General features: G+C 44.4%; 2 protein-coding genes across 6 annotated transcripts; one reads left to right on the plus strand and one right to left on the minus strand.

The window, feature by feature from the left end:
• The first annotated feature begins 440 nt into the window (after window positions 1-440).
• Window positions 441-4,672, plus strand: chata (choline O-acetyltransferase a). The gene is made up of 15 exons (XM_037272555.1): window positions 441-600; window positions 1,218-1,291; window positions 1,375-1,566; window positions 1,664-1,782; window positions 1,908-1,961; window positions 2,026-2,206; window positions 2,294-2,471; window positions 2,534-2,703; window positions 2,759-2,859; window positions 2,937-3,065; window positions 3,139-3,261; window positions 3,322-3,463; window positions 3,551-3,610; window positions 3,695-3,832; window positions 3,895-4,672. Exons 2-15 carry the CDS (start codon window positions 1,244-1,246, stop codon window positions 4,207-4,209), a joined length of 1,950 nt encoding a protein of 649 aa, XP_037128450.1. The 5' UTR covers window positions 441-600; window positions 1,218-1,243; the 3' UTR covers window positions 4,210-4,672.
• ogdhl (oxoglutarate dehydrogenase L) lies at window positions 4,663-13,498 on the minus strand. 5 transcript variants are annotated; one of them, XM_037272550.1, is made up of 24 exons: window positions 13,414-13,498; window positions 13,222-13,337; window positions 12,401-12,615; window positions 12,122-12,292; window positions 11,788-11,890; window positions 11,115-11,230; window positions 10,816-10,970; window positions 10,357-10,503; window positions 10,194-10,284; window positions 9,949-10,128; window positions 9,760-9,888; window positions 9,504-9,683; window positions 9,149-9,301; window positions 8,791-8,893; window positions 8,565-8,678; window positions 8,205-8,355; window positions 7,411-7,538; window positions 7,170-7,348; window positions 7,019-7,090; window positions 6,707-6,835; window positions 6,235-6,307; window positions 5,990-6,153; window positions 5,774-5,928; window positions 4,663-5,707 (listed from the first exon to the last, which is right to left on the minus strand). In XM_037272550.1, the coding sequence occupies exons 3-24, from the start codon at window positions 12,611-12,613 to the stop codon at window positions 5,584-5,586; spliced, it is 3,030 nt and encodes a 1,009-aa protein (XP_037128445.1). In that variant the 5' UTR covers window positions 12,614-12,615; window positions 13,222-13,337; window positions 13,414-13,498; the 3' UTR covers window positions 4,663-5,583. The 5 variants fall into 5 exon arrangements, with proteins under 5 accessions (XP_037128445.1, XP_037128444.1, XP_037128443.1 ...); XM_037272549.1 differs by having other exon boundaries at window positions 8,565-8,681; XM_037272548.1 differs by having other exon boundaries at window positions 6,707-6,832; window positions 8,565-8,693; window positions 13,414-13,497.
• Between the last annotated feature and the right edge of the window lie 1,375 nt (window positions 13,499-14,873).

A 14,873-nucleotide genomic window follows, 5' to 3' on the forward strand; every position in this document is an offset into this window, starting at 1 on the left:
CATTCTAAAAACTTCACAGCATACCCCTAAAAAAATGTATATATCAGCACTGTCGTGCAAAATCTAGCTAAAAGGCTCAGGTGGTTCGTTTCTTTTTCAATTATTTAACTACTCTTTCCCGATCTTTATTGAGCCAAAGAAGCCAATTAAAAAAAAAAATCTCCCGGCACTCCATCAAATAAAAATGTCAAATATTTCAAATGGGAAGTAATTAAAAAAAATTGAGGATTGCGGCTTACAAAAAAATATTGAGTCCACACAGGAACGATTCGGAAAAATATGTATGATACGGTGATGGCGGAGTGGTGCGGCGAATTAAAGTTGCTGGCAAATCGCTGGACTTCAGGGAGGAGCCATGTCCCCCCCCCCCCACACACACACTAACCCCCCCCCCCCACACACACACACACACACTACCCCCCCCCCTTCATCAGCATCTCTGCGGAGCCACAGCGAGAGACTTAATAGTTGGGCTTCTTGATCATGTCTTTGGAAGATGGATGCTACGAGAAAACAAAGAATGAAGCAAGACAAATTTAAACTTCTCATTGGAGGCTGAAGATGAGGAAGTGATTTATATATATTTTTTTCAAATTACAGGTAAGACAATTTTCCTTTGTCATGATATGTAATGATTTAAGTGTTTTGGATTACGGCCGAAGCTTAGATTGACATTTCGCATGTTACGCTAAATAGTGGAAATGGCATTTTGGATTGAAGCATGGATGAGTCAATCATTCATCATAGCAGACTAATGTCAACTTGTGTTCCATATTTCAGACGCAGACTATCAGAAGGTAGCAAGTCGAGACGATTAATTTATAGATTGAGAGGAAGATGAAATGTGTTTTGGGGGAAACTATATTTAAAAATGTATACACAGTAAATAAAGAGGATTTATAATTATCGTGATAATACAGGATTAGTTGAAATGTGTGCTTCTTATGTATGATGATTGTGATGGTGATTCTTTTAATGACTTCACTGGTTCTTTTATCGCAAACAAAATATTTTAGGTTGCATTACCTGACATGTTTCGGCTTCTACTTCCGCCTTCATCTATCTCTATTCTAATGAATTTATTAACACTTGTATAATATTTTAATATTACATAATGTTCATCTTATGAATATTACTAAGAGGCATTACAAACATACATCTATAATCTGCATTTACGTATGAGCGTCAGCCAACCATTTTCTGTTTGTCAATAAAAGGGAAGCCACTGCTCAGGTGCATCAACATGTCCCATCTCAACCAAGAGCCTTCCAAACAACCCAAGGCCACTGCTGTAATTATGTTTATACTATTTTCCACAAAACAACATGGTTTCGATATGGTGTCATTATTTTGTACACTCCCTTGCCCATCCAGAGTGTGCCCAAACTGCCGCTGCCTGAGTTAAAAGAAACTTTAGACACTTACCTGAGATGCATGAAACACCTGCTCAGTGAGGAACGCTTCCAAGAAACCCAGCGGGCGGTCAAGCGCTTTGGCGCCCCCGGAGGTGTGGGAGAGCTACTGCAACGCAAGCTGGTGGAGAGGAGGGAGGAAAAGGCCAACTGGGTAAGTAGAGTGAGCAGAGATTTTTTTTTTTTTTTTAATTCCACATACATATGATTAATTATTTGGGTGACAATTCAGTTACATTTTGCCCGTGTAGGTGTACGAGTACTGGTTGAACGACATGTACCTCAACAACAGACTGGCGTTGCCGGTTAACTCCAGTCCCGCCATGGTGTTCCCACGCCAGACTTTCAAAGCTCCCTTCGATTCTCTGAGGTGTGCACAACTCAGATCAGACATGAAGCATATTTTCAATCTGATTGTATGAATATTAAATACAAATAGTAGTAGCATGTCTACAGATCTTACCATGGTGTGTCGTTTCTTTGCCTTCCCTGTAGGTTTGCTGCCAATTTGATCTCAGGAATTCTGGAGTACAAAAGTTTGCTTGATGCGTAAGTAAGAGAAAATTCAAAATCACAAGAGGTCAATATACAATGGACAAACGGGTGTGTGCAGAGGTGCGTTACCTGTGGACTACGCCCGAGGTCAACTTGCCGGAACGCCTCTTTGTATGGAGCAGTACTATCGGATGTTCAGCGCCTACCGTCTGCCGGGCCGTGAGAGGGATGTTCTCGTGGTGCACGACGGTAGCGCCGTGCCAGAAGCAGGACATATTATTGTGGCTTGTAAAAACCAGGTCAGGTGGGAAGAAAACAAAAATAAATGTATGTTTGAATGTGATTGGTGGATTCTGAACACAGCCACGTCCGCATCTTGTGTTCAGTTTTTCGTACTGGACGTGGTGATCAATTCCCGCCGCCTGAACAAGCAAGACCTCCTGACCCAGCTGGAGAAGATCATAAAAATGGCTGACGATGAAGACGAGCGGCAGCCGCCGATCGGTCTTCTCACCTCCGACGGCCGAACGGAGTGGGCGGAGTCTCACAGAGAACTCTTCAGAGGTACTGGACCTTGCTCACAATCGTCACCCAAACAAGTCTGTTCGCTCCTTTCTCCCCCGCAGAGTCGACCAACAGGAACTCTTTGGACCTGATGGAGCGCTGCCTTTGTTTGGTGTGTCTTGACGACGACAGCAAGGCCGAGTTGAGCGATTCTGCTCGGGCCATGTTGATGCTGCACGGGGGAGGAGCAGCCGTTAACGGGGGCAACCGGTGGTACGACAAGAGCACGCAGGTTTGTAAGGACGCTTGGATTATGTCTGTTGATAGAAACAAAGATGTTCTGCCAGTTTGTTGTAGGGGCTGACGGCTGCTGCGGAGTTGTGTGCGAGCATTCGGCGTTCGAAGGGATCGTTCTGGTGCACTTTACGGAGTATCTTCTCCAATATATGTAAGAATTCAAGCCAAAGCAATTTTAGAACGGCAGATTTGAATGTTATGACTGATGCCCGCCTACGTTGGCAATAGGCTCGGCAGCCCCTCCAAGTTGGTCCCGGCCGCAAGTGTGAGCGAGCTGCCAGCCCCAAGACGACTCCGCTGGAAATGTAACCCGCTCATGCACAAATTCCTCAACTCATCTGCTGACAGACTCCGCAGGTTTGGCGCATGTAGAAAAACTACAATTAACCACCATGATTGGATTTTACTTTGTTTCATTGTGTGTGCAAAGGCTTGTCAAGAATCTCGACATGAAGGTCCACAAATTCCGCCATTACGGGAAAGAAATGATCAAGTTGCTCAATATGAGTCCAGATGCCTTCATCCAGGTGGCTCTTCAGTTGGCCTACTACAGGTAGGAGAAAGTTCAACCACATGGCAGGACATGTCTTCCAAACGCTCTCCGTGTGCCCAGATGTCACGGCAGAGCAGTTTCCACCTATGAGAGCGCCTCCACACGTCGTTTCAAAGACGGCCGAGTGGACAACATTCGCTCGGCCACGCCGGAAGCCCTGGACTTTGTTCGAGCAATGACTGACGGGAATGTGAGCAATTGTGTAAGGAGTTTGACGTTAGACTCAGGAAGCTTTAGTCAGTTTTGAGAGACATGATTGACACCATTGGCACCGACTCGTTTCTACCAGGATGCAAAGATGGAGTTGTTACGAACCGCCATATCAGCACAGACAAAGATTTCGACACTGGTAGCTGTCCGATTCCTCTCACTAACTTGAATCAGCATCACAAAGAAAACAAAATGAACCAATAGTGTCATTTCCTTTTTCCAGGCTATCGTGGGGATGGGAATCGACAATCACCTATTGGGATTGCGCGAGATGGCAAAAGATCTGAAGATGGAGACACCGGAGATCTTTCGAGATGAGGCCTATCGCATCAGTCATGAGTTTATTCTCTCCACAAGTCAGGTACTGGACACCATTTGAAATATGAAGAGAATCCTGTCAAAGAATCCTATCTTATATTTCAGGTCCCCACCACTGTTGAGATGTTCTGCTGCTACGGACCGGTGGTACCGAACGGATACGGAGTGTGCTACAATCCACAGTCGGACCATTTTGTCTTCTGCGTGTCCAGCTTTAGCGAGAGTCAACACACGTGCTCGTCACAGTTTGTCAAAAGTCTGGAGCGGGGGTTATTAGACATGAGGGATTTGTGCCACAAATACAAGTCCCGTGAGCCGAGACAGGGTCCGACCCCCACGGAGATGCCGGCACAACGGAGCAAGAATCAGGAAGCGGTAACACTTGTGAAGACAATGAGCCAAACTAAACTTCAGCCTTGAGGTAAAGCCTCAGAAATACTGTAGCTATCGTGATGCAACTTCATTTTGTATGTGCTATAATAATCATATATATAAGAACATCAATGCAGTGAACCCATATGCCCGTAAACACCCCGGGCATTTGACAAGTTGGGAACAGATAGTATAGTTTAGATTAACTGAAAGTAGGTCTATGTTGTGGCGCAGGTGGTGTAACTGTGTTGCATTTGTGAAGCGAATCTATTTATTTTTGTTTATAAGGCTGAGTGTACATAGGGAATTGAAAACAAAATTCTGTGACTGCTGTTTTTTGTGTGCTGTATGAATATCAATAAATGGACGTAAGATTGTATTTGCCACAATAACTGGAAACAAATTGTAAGAGCAACAATACTGTTTTTGTGTATCTGCGCACTTTATTCTTTTTTTTTTTTTTTTGCTAATTGCTGCAATAAAATCTATTTCCAAAATAGGTTAAAATTGATATTACAGAACTCTATGACTTATTTTGTATGGAGAGAAGATACTATGACTCAAGGATACATTCTTTTGTAATTGTGTGATTATTTACAAGTGAGGATCTGAATGAGACGTGTGAGTCAGTATTGCTCTTCACGCCTCTCGGGCTTTGTTGTGTTTTACACCTTATGAGCCCTATAAACAAACCCCAAAAAAGTCGACGCCAGCTGGCTGATGTCTGCTAATGAAGCGAGCTGTGACAATCAAGAGGCCTTCCTTCACCAACAGCTCGCATTGCAAAAGCAGAAGCACACATGCACATGACTAGCGATGCCTGTCGGGAAAAAAATAATTACCGAATATAAGACGTACGTACACTCATCTTGCTATATAAACATCTGCTCGAGAGTGGCGCTTTTAAGCAGGATGAATTCTTTCTGTTACAAGAATCAACTCAAAATGCAACAGGGAATGAAGTCGCTAAATGTTTACATGGATCACTGATTACAAAAAATGGTAAAAGAAGATGTATGGACCGATTCAATAGAAAGTGACAAAGTTACAAGAAAAGGATCTGTACTGTTATGAGAATAAACTCAAAATGGACCCAGTATGAAACAACAGATGTAATATTACAAGAATGAGGCTAACACCATGACAGAACGTCCTTGTATGGATGAAAATGAATGAATTGAAAATCCAAACACAAGTTCCTGCAACCGATTGTGTCAGAGTTCCACGAATCTACTGTGTTCGTTATTTCTTGGAACTTATAATCAAAACGATTATAAACCCCAAAGAGGGAAAAAAAAAATGTCCTAGATTGTAATCGTAAAAATCTTACTGAATCTATTGGCTGTATTTCTCCAGTGAAGCATGTCAGGTCCATTTCGAGCACCTAATTAAGAGAAAGGCCACCTGAACCTCCCGTCCGCTTCAATCATTCCTCTCCTGGAAGCCGCTCAGGTTGAAGGCCGTGTCCATGAACTTTTTCAGCTCGTTCAGGTGGGTCGATTTGTTTCCCGTTGCGGGCGCGGCGGCGGGTTCCCGCCCGGCATACCTGAAAAGGAAACGACATGTATGACTTTCCCAACCTCAGGTGAGAACAGAACTGGCATGTTCTCACCAGACGGGCCTCTTGTTGGCCACCACGGTGAGTAAGCGAGGCCTGACGTAGTTGTAGTAACCCGTGTTCTTGTGCTCCTCCTGACACCACACCAGCTCGGCGCTTTTGTATTTCTCCACCTCCGTTTTGACCAGGTCGAAGGGAAACGGCGAGATCTGGAAGAAGAGAAACTGAATCACTCACTCTGCCGTTCCATTCCAGCATGTTATCGCAGACCTGCTCCAGTCTGATGATGGCAACGTCCTTCTCCAGGTTTTGTTGCTTTCTCTCTTTGGTCAGTTTGTAGTAAACTTTACCAGTGCAGAAAATCAGTCTTCTCACTCGGTCTGGACTGTGACTCGACGGGCCTTCGTCGGGGATCAGCCTCTTAAATTTAGTCCCTATTGAAGTTAAATAAGTTAAATGATTTTTATTTTTTTTCTACGTTGCATAAAAGTAATGGCGGAAGGGTCAAAGTGTACCTTTGGCAAGGTCTTTAAAACTGGACCTGGCATCAGGGTGCCTCAGGAGAGATTTTGGAGTGAATATAATCAGCTGTGAAATAAGTAAAGAAAGTTTGGTGTTTTTTTTTTTTTTTTTCTTCTCCCCACAATGTGACATCAGCACAGGGACAAAGCCGGCGTGTTCAAGTCAACCAAAACTGGAATTGAGACTTTGCACTCAAACAAATCATATAATATTCCCTATTGACATCTCCACTAAATTGCTTGGGGTACTTTTGTTTTCTCATGCTCGAGGCGAGCGTCCACATTCGTAGTCGACAGGGGTCACTTAAGACATTCATCGTAGCTGAAAAACAGTGAAAGCTGCGCACGCAAAAATAATCATTCACGTACAGCCGAAAAGTTGCAGTTAGAAGTCTAATTATTAAGGCAAGTCATATTATCAAACTGTTTTTGTTTTGGAAAACCAAGACAGATTGTCGTGATTTACCGGCTTCCTGAACGGCAGCAGAATCTGCCGTCTGAGCACATGACAGTAGTTAGCAGGCGTGGAGCAGTTGACCACGATCCAGTTGCAATCGTACAGCTGCTGCACTTCAAAATCTCCACCAAATTCCTTCATGTGGGAAAAGAGAGAGAGAGAGAGAGAATGTGACATTTAGTAGCAAAACAGATTAGACATCTGGTTCTGTTGACATCTCAGGGGCGGGCTAAACCATAGTTTGGAATTTTTGGGAGTTGCCGTATCTGCAGAAAAGTCATTTCAGTGTTTTTCAAATCTGAATTGTCCTGGTGGACCTACAGGAAAGTGGTCCGGGTCATCTTTGCTCATTTGCAGGAAACGCTCAGGTCGTGCTGAGGAATGTTCTGGACCCTGAAGACAAATGAAAGCTTGATTATTCAACATAAGTGCCAAAAAAAAAAAAAAAAGTCAATGGAAAGTTTCCTCTCACCATTCCTTCCATCCCGTGTGGGAGGAGCAGGACAATGCCGTTTTGACGGACCCATTTGGCCTGCCCGAGCTGGATGAACTGGTCGATGATGCACTGGGCAGTATTGTGGAAGTCTCCAAACTGCGCCTCCCACAGGACCAAGGCGTTGGGACTGGCCATGGCGAAGCCCAGCTCGAACCCTGGATAGGGAAAAGGTGGTCACGTGAAGGCGACAAGTTGACGGTTGAGCTCGCCCGCCTACCGAGCACGGCGTACTCGGACAAGGAGCTGTTGCAGACGGTGTAGGGGGCCTGGTCGGTCCACAGGTGGTTCATGGGGACGTAGGTGCATTTGTCCAGTTCTTGGTCATGGAGAACATGATGACGGTGACTAGGAAAAAAAAAATCTGAATATCCTTTTCAATAAGGAAAATGACATTCTGTAATATTGTGCTTTATAAAAACAAAGTAATCATTATCATGACAGAATGAAATAATTTGTTTTAAAAAAACACCCACACACATAGACAAAAAGATATAACAAAAGTTACATGCAAAAACTTTGCACACATTTGCCTGCATGCTCACAATCTTACACATACACACACACGCAGCTATGTCATCTGTCTTTGGGGGCACCCATTAGTGGGGAAAAAGAGGGCGCACACCCAAAACACATCAAGTTTGTTGCGCCGCTGATACACACGCTCATGCGGAACGCGTCAATATGCTCGGCTCCTGTGAGAAGAGGACGGGAGCGACCGGCAGGAAGAAAACAAAGTGGAGGTGGGAGGAAGCCGCTACGATGTCAACTACAGAACACGGACGACTCGAGAAAGCATAGCGCTAAGGGAGGATGGAAGAGCTCAGTTGAAATGGGAAATACTTTGCTGCTTCTGCAAGGGTGCTTTGTTCATGAGATGTATGTTGTCACTTTTACTGTATGATGGAGTGCCATTTAAAGCACCATCAAGACTTTATAAATATGTCAAAAAGAAATTCTCATAATACCAATGGTCATTTATTTTTGATGGTGATATTGTGCGCATACGCATACCTGAACGTTCCCCTTTCTACGTCCTGCCCGCTGAGTCGCACGTGGATGCCATCTTTGAGAAGCGACCCAAAGGCCATGTACTCTCCCAAGGCCCAATCCAGCTGACCGTTCCGCACCAAGTCTGCTCGACTGCGCAGGATACGAGACAAACCTTGTGGGTGCACACAGAGAGGGAGAAAAATAAAATACTTGCTGAGCAAGCAGAAACTGTGAAATGACAGGTGGTGGTGTCAGTTGTGGACACTAAAAGTCTGGCTGATGTTGGGATTTCTTGGAAGGGAATTCCAAAGTGAATAAACGGACCCATACAAATACTGTATTGGTGTTATGCAGTATAAAAATGATGCCGATGCATCTCACCGGGATGAATGTCAAAATCCTTCACAGGCACGGAGCTGGCGGTCTTCCCAATATGCTGCAGGACCTCCTCATCCAGTCCAGTGGGGGGGCAAGTCATGCTCTTAGGTTCTCCTTCTGCTGTGAAGAAGTCTCCAAGCGGGTGGGATGGAAACATTCGTCGTTGTTATCGAGCACCAAAGAATAACAAAAAATACAAGCTGACGAGGATGAGAAGAATGTTTAGTACTTGTCCAGGGTGAGTCCAGCCAGTGTCGGATATGCGAGATCTTCTTGTCTTTTGAGCTGCTGTAGGCGTCCTCGCATATCTTGTCGTACTTGGCCACTTCTTCCTGCAAGACACGTTGAAAAACTCGTTCAACAACTACCGCTTGTTCGCAAGCACAACGAGAAGAACAGTGAATGAAAAATCGAGTCTTTAGCGGCAGTAAATAGCTTTGTGTATTATGAATGGACTATTTGCAAGGGTCCACATTGCGATGATAAACAAGCTCCTGATCGAATTGCAACAGTAAATCGAAAGCAACAGAGGCAATGCCGCTGCTATATATTATCGATATCGGTTTCGTTCAACAAATAGGTAACACCTCAAATTCCTGTAGCGTCACCACTCCCTCGCTAATGAGCTTGTCGGAGTACTTCTTCAGCACGTGCTCCTGCCGCCGGATCTGCTTGTACATCAGCGGCTGGGTGAACATCGGCTCGTCCATTTCATTATGGCCAAAGCGCCTGTAACACACCTGTCAAAATACACAACAAATAAAACGGCCTATTTAATCTTCAACAAATAATGCATTAAGTGCTACCTTGATCCTAAAATTCCCCCATTAATGAGTTCCCCAAAAAACATTATCAGTGTATTTAAAACTCACAACTAAAATTTTGACTAAAACCCCTCCAAAAAATAAATACAAATCCACCGATGTACTTCCAGGGACAGACCAGGTCAATGACGACGTCCTTGTTGAAGGCGTTCCTCCATTCGGCGGCCACGCGGCACACGTACATGACCGCCTCGGGGTTGTCAGCGTTGACATGGAAGATGGGAGCGTTGACCACTCGAGCCACGTCGGTGGGGTAAGGGGAGGAGCGGGCCATCCGGGGGTCCGTCGTGAAGCCGATCTGCCCCAGACATGTAAGAATTTAGTTTTATTTCATCTTGTGTTTCCATGGTAACTATACAATGCAAACCTATTACCTGATTGTTGACCACCACATGGATGGTACCATAGGTGGTATAGGAGGGGAGTTCACTGAGGTGGAACGTTTCATATACGACACCTTGGCCGGCGAAAGCAGCGTCTCCGTGCATCAAGATGGACATCACCTGGAAAAACAAAATGTCTTGTTTACAAACAAGAAAGGTTCATCTGAGGAAAATGCTGACCTTTTTGCCAAACATGTCCCCCCTGTAGAACTGCTCGGCTTTGGCCCTGCCCTGGACGACTGGATCCACCGCCTCCAAGTGGGAGGGGTTGGCCATGAGGGACAGCGTGATGTTCTTGTCCGTCTCCCGGTTTATTCTCTCGTGGTACATCCCGAGGTGGTATTTGACATCACCGGAACCCTAGGTCAGAATAACAAGCAGGTCATGTTGAGAGAGGCCGCTCTCTCGAACGCAGGTGTTCTCACTTCGTCTGCAGCCTCTAATTTGGGGTCGAACTGACAGAAGATCTGGTTCAAGTCCTTGTGGATCACATTGGCCAAGACGTTAAGTCGACCCCTGGACGCACATGGAAAGAACGAGTCAATGATAGCAACCCAATAAGCCGCAGGAAGAAAGCCGGCCCAATACCGATGCGGCATCCCCATGATCACGCTATCGATGCCGGCAGCGCTGGAGCTGTCAATGATGGTCTTCAGAGCCGGGATGAGGACTTCGCAGCCTTCCAGTCCAAAGCGTTTTTCTGATGACCATTTCCTGGCCAAGAAGTCCTCAAAGCTATGAAGTCAAAAAAAAGTACAGGCTGATTTGAACAGTATGTAGAGGAAGAATTTTCCTCTCAGGCTGGCTAAATTTAGAAGTCATTTATTTTTCGCTTTTCAGGTACCTTAAAAACGTTGGCAAATGCTGATCTAAAGGTTGAGATGTAGTAATTGAGCAAATGTGAAAAAATAATGCGGGCTCATCAATCATCAGACAAAAATGACCTCATATAACTAATGGCTGCATGGTTCCCGGTATGATCTATGATCTGAAATTGTGCCGTCTGTGCGTTCATTAATGGCTGGAGATCTTCATTTAGTTGCTGACCGCGTTGATCTGATCAGACGAGCCAGCAGCGTTCTCTTCTCGGCACTGGTGAAGCGCATGATTCCGGGTGTCTCGAACTTCTGACGGATCCACTGGCATTGCGCCACGTTGTTGATGAACATGAATTCCACCCCGACGTGACCGCAGTAAGATGCCTGAAACGAGACAATGGAGAGAAAAAAAGAGGGGAGAACATTCTTTGCTGGTTAAAGTGACCTTTTAAAAGAGCTTGTCATTGCATAACAATAAAAATGGTTGCTTAAAATGAGCAAATATTTTGCATTATTGAAGGTGGGTACCTCAAGTCGATGTATGACCTCCCTAAGAGGAAGAGTAGTCTCTTCTCCGCCGATGAAGGTGGTGTGAGGCAGGCGGAAGCTCCGGTCCAAGTCGGACTCTTGCAGACCGTAGAAAGCTAATATAAAAAAACATAATTTTAATTCAAAACGACAGAATTATTTTGCGTCAAATCCGTTTGTCTGCATTTTTTTTTTTTCTCTGGGCTGGTGACTTTCTATATTTTACACTATCGGTGTCGCCGCAGAAGTTGAGCAGACCACCTGAGAGAGCTGCTCAAGCTCAAAGCTCGCAAGGCACATAAGAGGAGACAGGTGCAAATCACATTAACAACAAGGCAAAGAGAAAAAAGGTCCGAGAATAGATTCATGTACTGACAAGTTAAAGAGCTCATTATGTTTCATTAGCCAGCAATGTCAGCCTTGTGTCAATACAACACAATGCGATAGGATGCTACTTTTGCTAGCCTGTGTAGTTGCTTTGCATTGTTAGCATTCAGCTAGCCGATATTCATCACCCGAAAATGCCGTTTTGTTAAATACACAACACTTTTGTTTTAGGTTTAATTATATCTTATGATAAACAACAATTACCTCTTCTTGCTGCTCTAACAGATTCTTTCCCCTAGTGAGAGCTCAACCAAGTCTTACGTGATGTTCGCATTTGGCTGCTCACCTAATTTATCAATTGAGGTGATGAGGTCAGAGGGAACAAATGAGTCCAGGTCAGCAACTAAGATGCCCAGAGGGTCCAACTGGGCCACGTGATGACCGCGGATCTAGAAACAGCACAGCGATATAAAATAAAATCAGAATTTGTCATCATAGTATGAACAGCTGGAGATGCTCTCATTCATATCGTTCTGCCAAGCGTTTCCACAATGCAACAAGTATCCCGAACGGATCAAACCGAGAGGAACTTGATTCATTAACGGGAGAGAGGAAACGCGAGCATCTGTTTTGTTAAGCCAGTTTTCTTGATATGAACATTTATATACAATGTGAATGACCTGGTAGGCTCTGATGAGCGTGTGCACAGCCAGGTGGTCCTCCACAACTTTCTGTGTCATGTCTGGCGAATGGGGCGCGACTCGGCCCTGGAGGAGGGCGGAGGGTCGTCTCTCAGCCTCCTCGTCAGGTGTACTGGAGCTATGGATGTTCCGGAAGAAGGTGTCCCACGACTGGAAGACAAATCCTATATTTCTGTACCTTGACAAGTGCTACAACTTTTAAGTTACAAGTCATAAAATTCAAGTCAAAGCCTGTTTTGATTGGTTGCAGACAGTTACCTCATGGACATTCTTATGATCCTCAAGCCAGGCGAAGTACATGTCCTCAACATAGCTGGAGCTACTGATGACCGCTTGAGATGGTGTCGCCTCAGAGGAGCACTCTCTCCTGGGGTGAGGCCGACACCTGGTCAGGGTTGCGCCACCGCCTCGCCACAAAGGACCTCCCCCGCTCGCCCTCAAGACACCCACCAATGCCCGAAACTGACTCATGACTGACGGAGAAAACGAAACTGGTCATTTGGAAATTAAATCAGTGCAGCCTTCGAGTAAAAGGTGAGGCACCTCAACAAGTTCGACAAGTTGAACCTGACACTCCCATAAAGTATTCTAAAGTATTACAAATCTCGATCTTGTTTCTGTTGTACTTTGCGGTGGTCACAAAAATCAAAACATTAGCATCAGAGTCACTGTCCTGCTGAGCATGTTTGTTTTCACAAAAAGCTTGTTTTCTCCACTTTTTAGTCAGAAACGGCTGTTTTTGCTCTTCAAAATGATGAAAACGCAACAAAAACATTTTTGGTTTACATTGAAAATAGCCAGAAGTCAAATCCATTTTAAATGGTTACTATTACGTCAACGCAACTCATCGGAGTCACAAATGACCTTTCACCCACATCAGCAGCGCTTTCCCTTTCACACAGACGCGATGCAGAATGAACATCCTGGCGGTGGCAATGTTTACTGCATGACCGTTTAAACGGAAGCTTTTAAACATTAGACAATGTGCAGTACGAAGTCAAACGGAAGCTACTGCAAAAGCGTCACAGAATTATTTGCGCAAAAGAGAAAAAAAAAAAGAAGGCAAATACGATGCTCACCTGTTCTTGCAACGGCGCTTTTAACTTTGCCTTTGTTATGATGCTCGTGTGGGCGATGTGACAGCACCACTAATCCGCTGCCTTCAATGTCAATCCCCCATAATCTGCGCGATGGCCTGTGTGTGACGTGTACAGGAGAATAGAAGTCCAAAGGACAACAAGTCGAAAAATCACACGTGCGTTAACGTTTACCTTCGGCCACTGCGATGTCACCGCTGCAGACTTCCCAATGTCGGGAGAGGTGACACTCAAAGTGATACAAATTTAGTGGGACCCAAAAAAAAAAAATATTGCATCATTGCGTAGCGAGCTGACAAAGTTTTATCTGCGCTGCAATCAAAATGACCATTATTATCTTTGGTGGAAAAAGAGTGAATCCAATTATAGAAACTAAGTTAACTTTTCTTAAAAAAAATAAAAAAAGTCATTTGGGCAAGTGGTTTCAGATTGATGGGCCAACCAAAAAAAACAATCAAATAATTGGGCTAGCTCAATTTAGAAATGCTGCTCCTCATTTCGACTTTCATCATTCATACTTGCTGGCCGCAAGGTCGGTGAAAAAAGATGGTTATGGGAATAAAAAAAAAAACCTGTGAGAAAGGGTGAAAATGAGAATCCACAGAAACACCAGTGTCACAGAATTCTTACACCACTAATTCTAATATTGCACCTGTACAAAGTACCTTAATACTAATATTAAAATGACAACACAGCAAAAATCTAAAACAACAGAAAAAAACATAAGGCGTCCAATTCTTTGTATTTTTTAAAATTCACATTAATTCACTTAAACTATAATACTATCCTTACTGCCCTAAAAATCCACATTACCTCCTATATTTGCAACCTGCAGTCTCATTATTTGCATGCATCTTTGCCATTGCTCCCTATATGACCTGCTGAAGGAAGGGTCAGGCAATTATGAACAGAAATGCCATTTTGTCGGGGCGACTCTGCCACCTGACAAAGACGGAGCGAGGGCCATTTCTTTCCTGGCCTTTTTATTAATAGTCTCCGAGCTTGCAAAGACCTGCGCCGCTGGGTAACATACTACAGGCTCTGTGTTAAATCACATCCTGTTTGGGATAATTACCATCACAGCACAAGATTATGAAGAAGAAAAAAAATCTGCCAGGAAAGAAAACAGGTTGACATCTCACCGTGCTTGTTGACCGTAGTTAGGAATCCTGGTGATCAAAGCTCAGAGAAGGAGTTAATCTTTAATTTTGAGGACACCAGCAAAATAAGTACGGCGCAAAACAAGCTGATGGATATTGTCGAAAGTCAACAGCGTCCAGGTCTGACATCCCCAAAGTGACTTTGTACCAAAGTCTTGTTTGGAGTCGTATAATGTGTAATCCACTTAGGGGAGCCAAGCCTCGGTGCCGTTTATGGATTTCCAAGTCGTGACGGTACTTAGGAAGCCTAATTCATCTAATAAAGCATGTATGAAGGCCCAATTTAATTTGCCGTGGGAGCTATGGGCACGCGCGGCCTCGTGGAAATCAATCGCATTTGGCGTCATTCAATAATGCATGATTTGGCGAAATCAAGTGACGGATCTGTGATGGCGAAGCATGCTTTGAAGAGCCGGCAATAAAAGTTTGTTACCTCTCAATGACCTATGAATAATTCAATTACAGAGTGGAGGA

The sequence above is a fragment of the Syngnathus acus genome, chromosome 15, assembly GCF_901709675.1.
Source record: "Syngnathus acus chromosome 15, fSynAcu1.2, whole genome shotgun sequence".
In the NCBI taxonomy this organism is placed as follows: domain Eukaryota; kingdom Metazoa; phylum Chordata; class Actinopteri; order Syngnathiformes; family Syngnathidae; genus Syngnathus; species Syngnathus acus.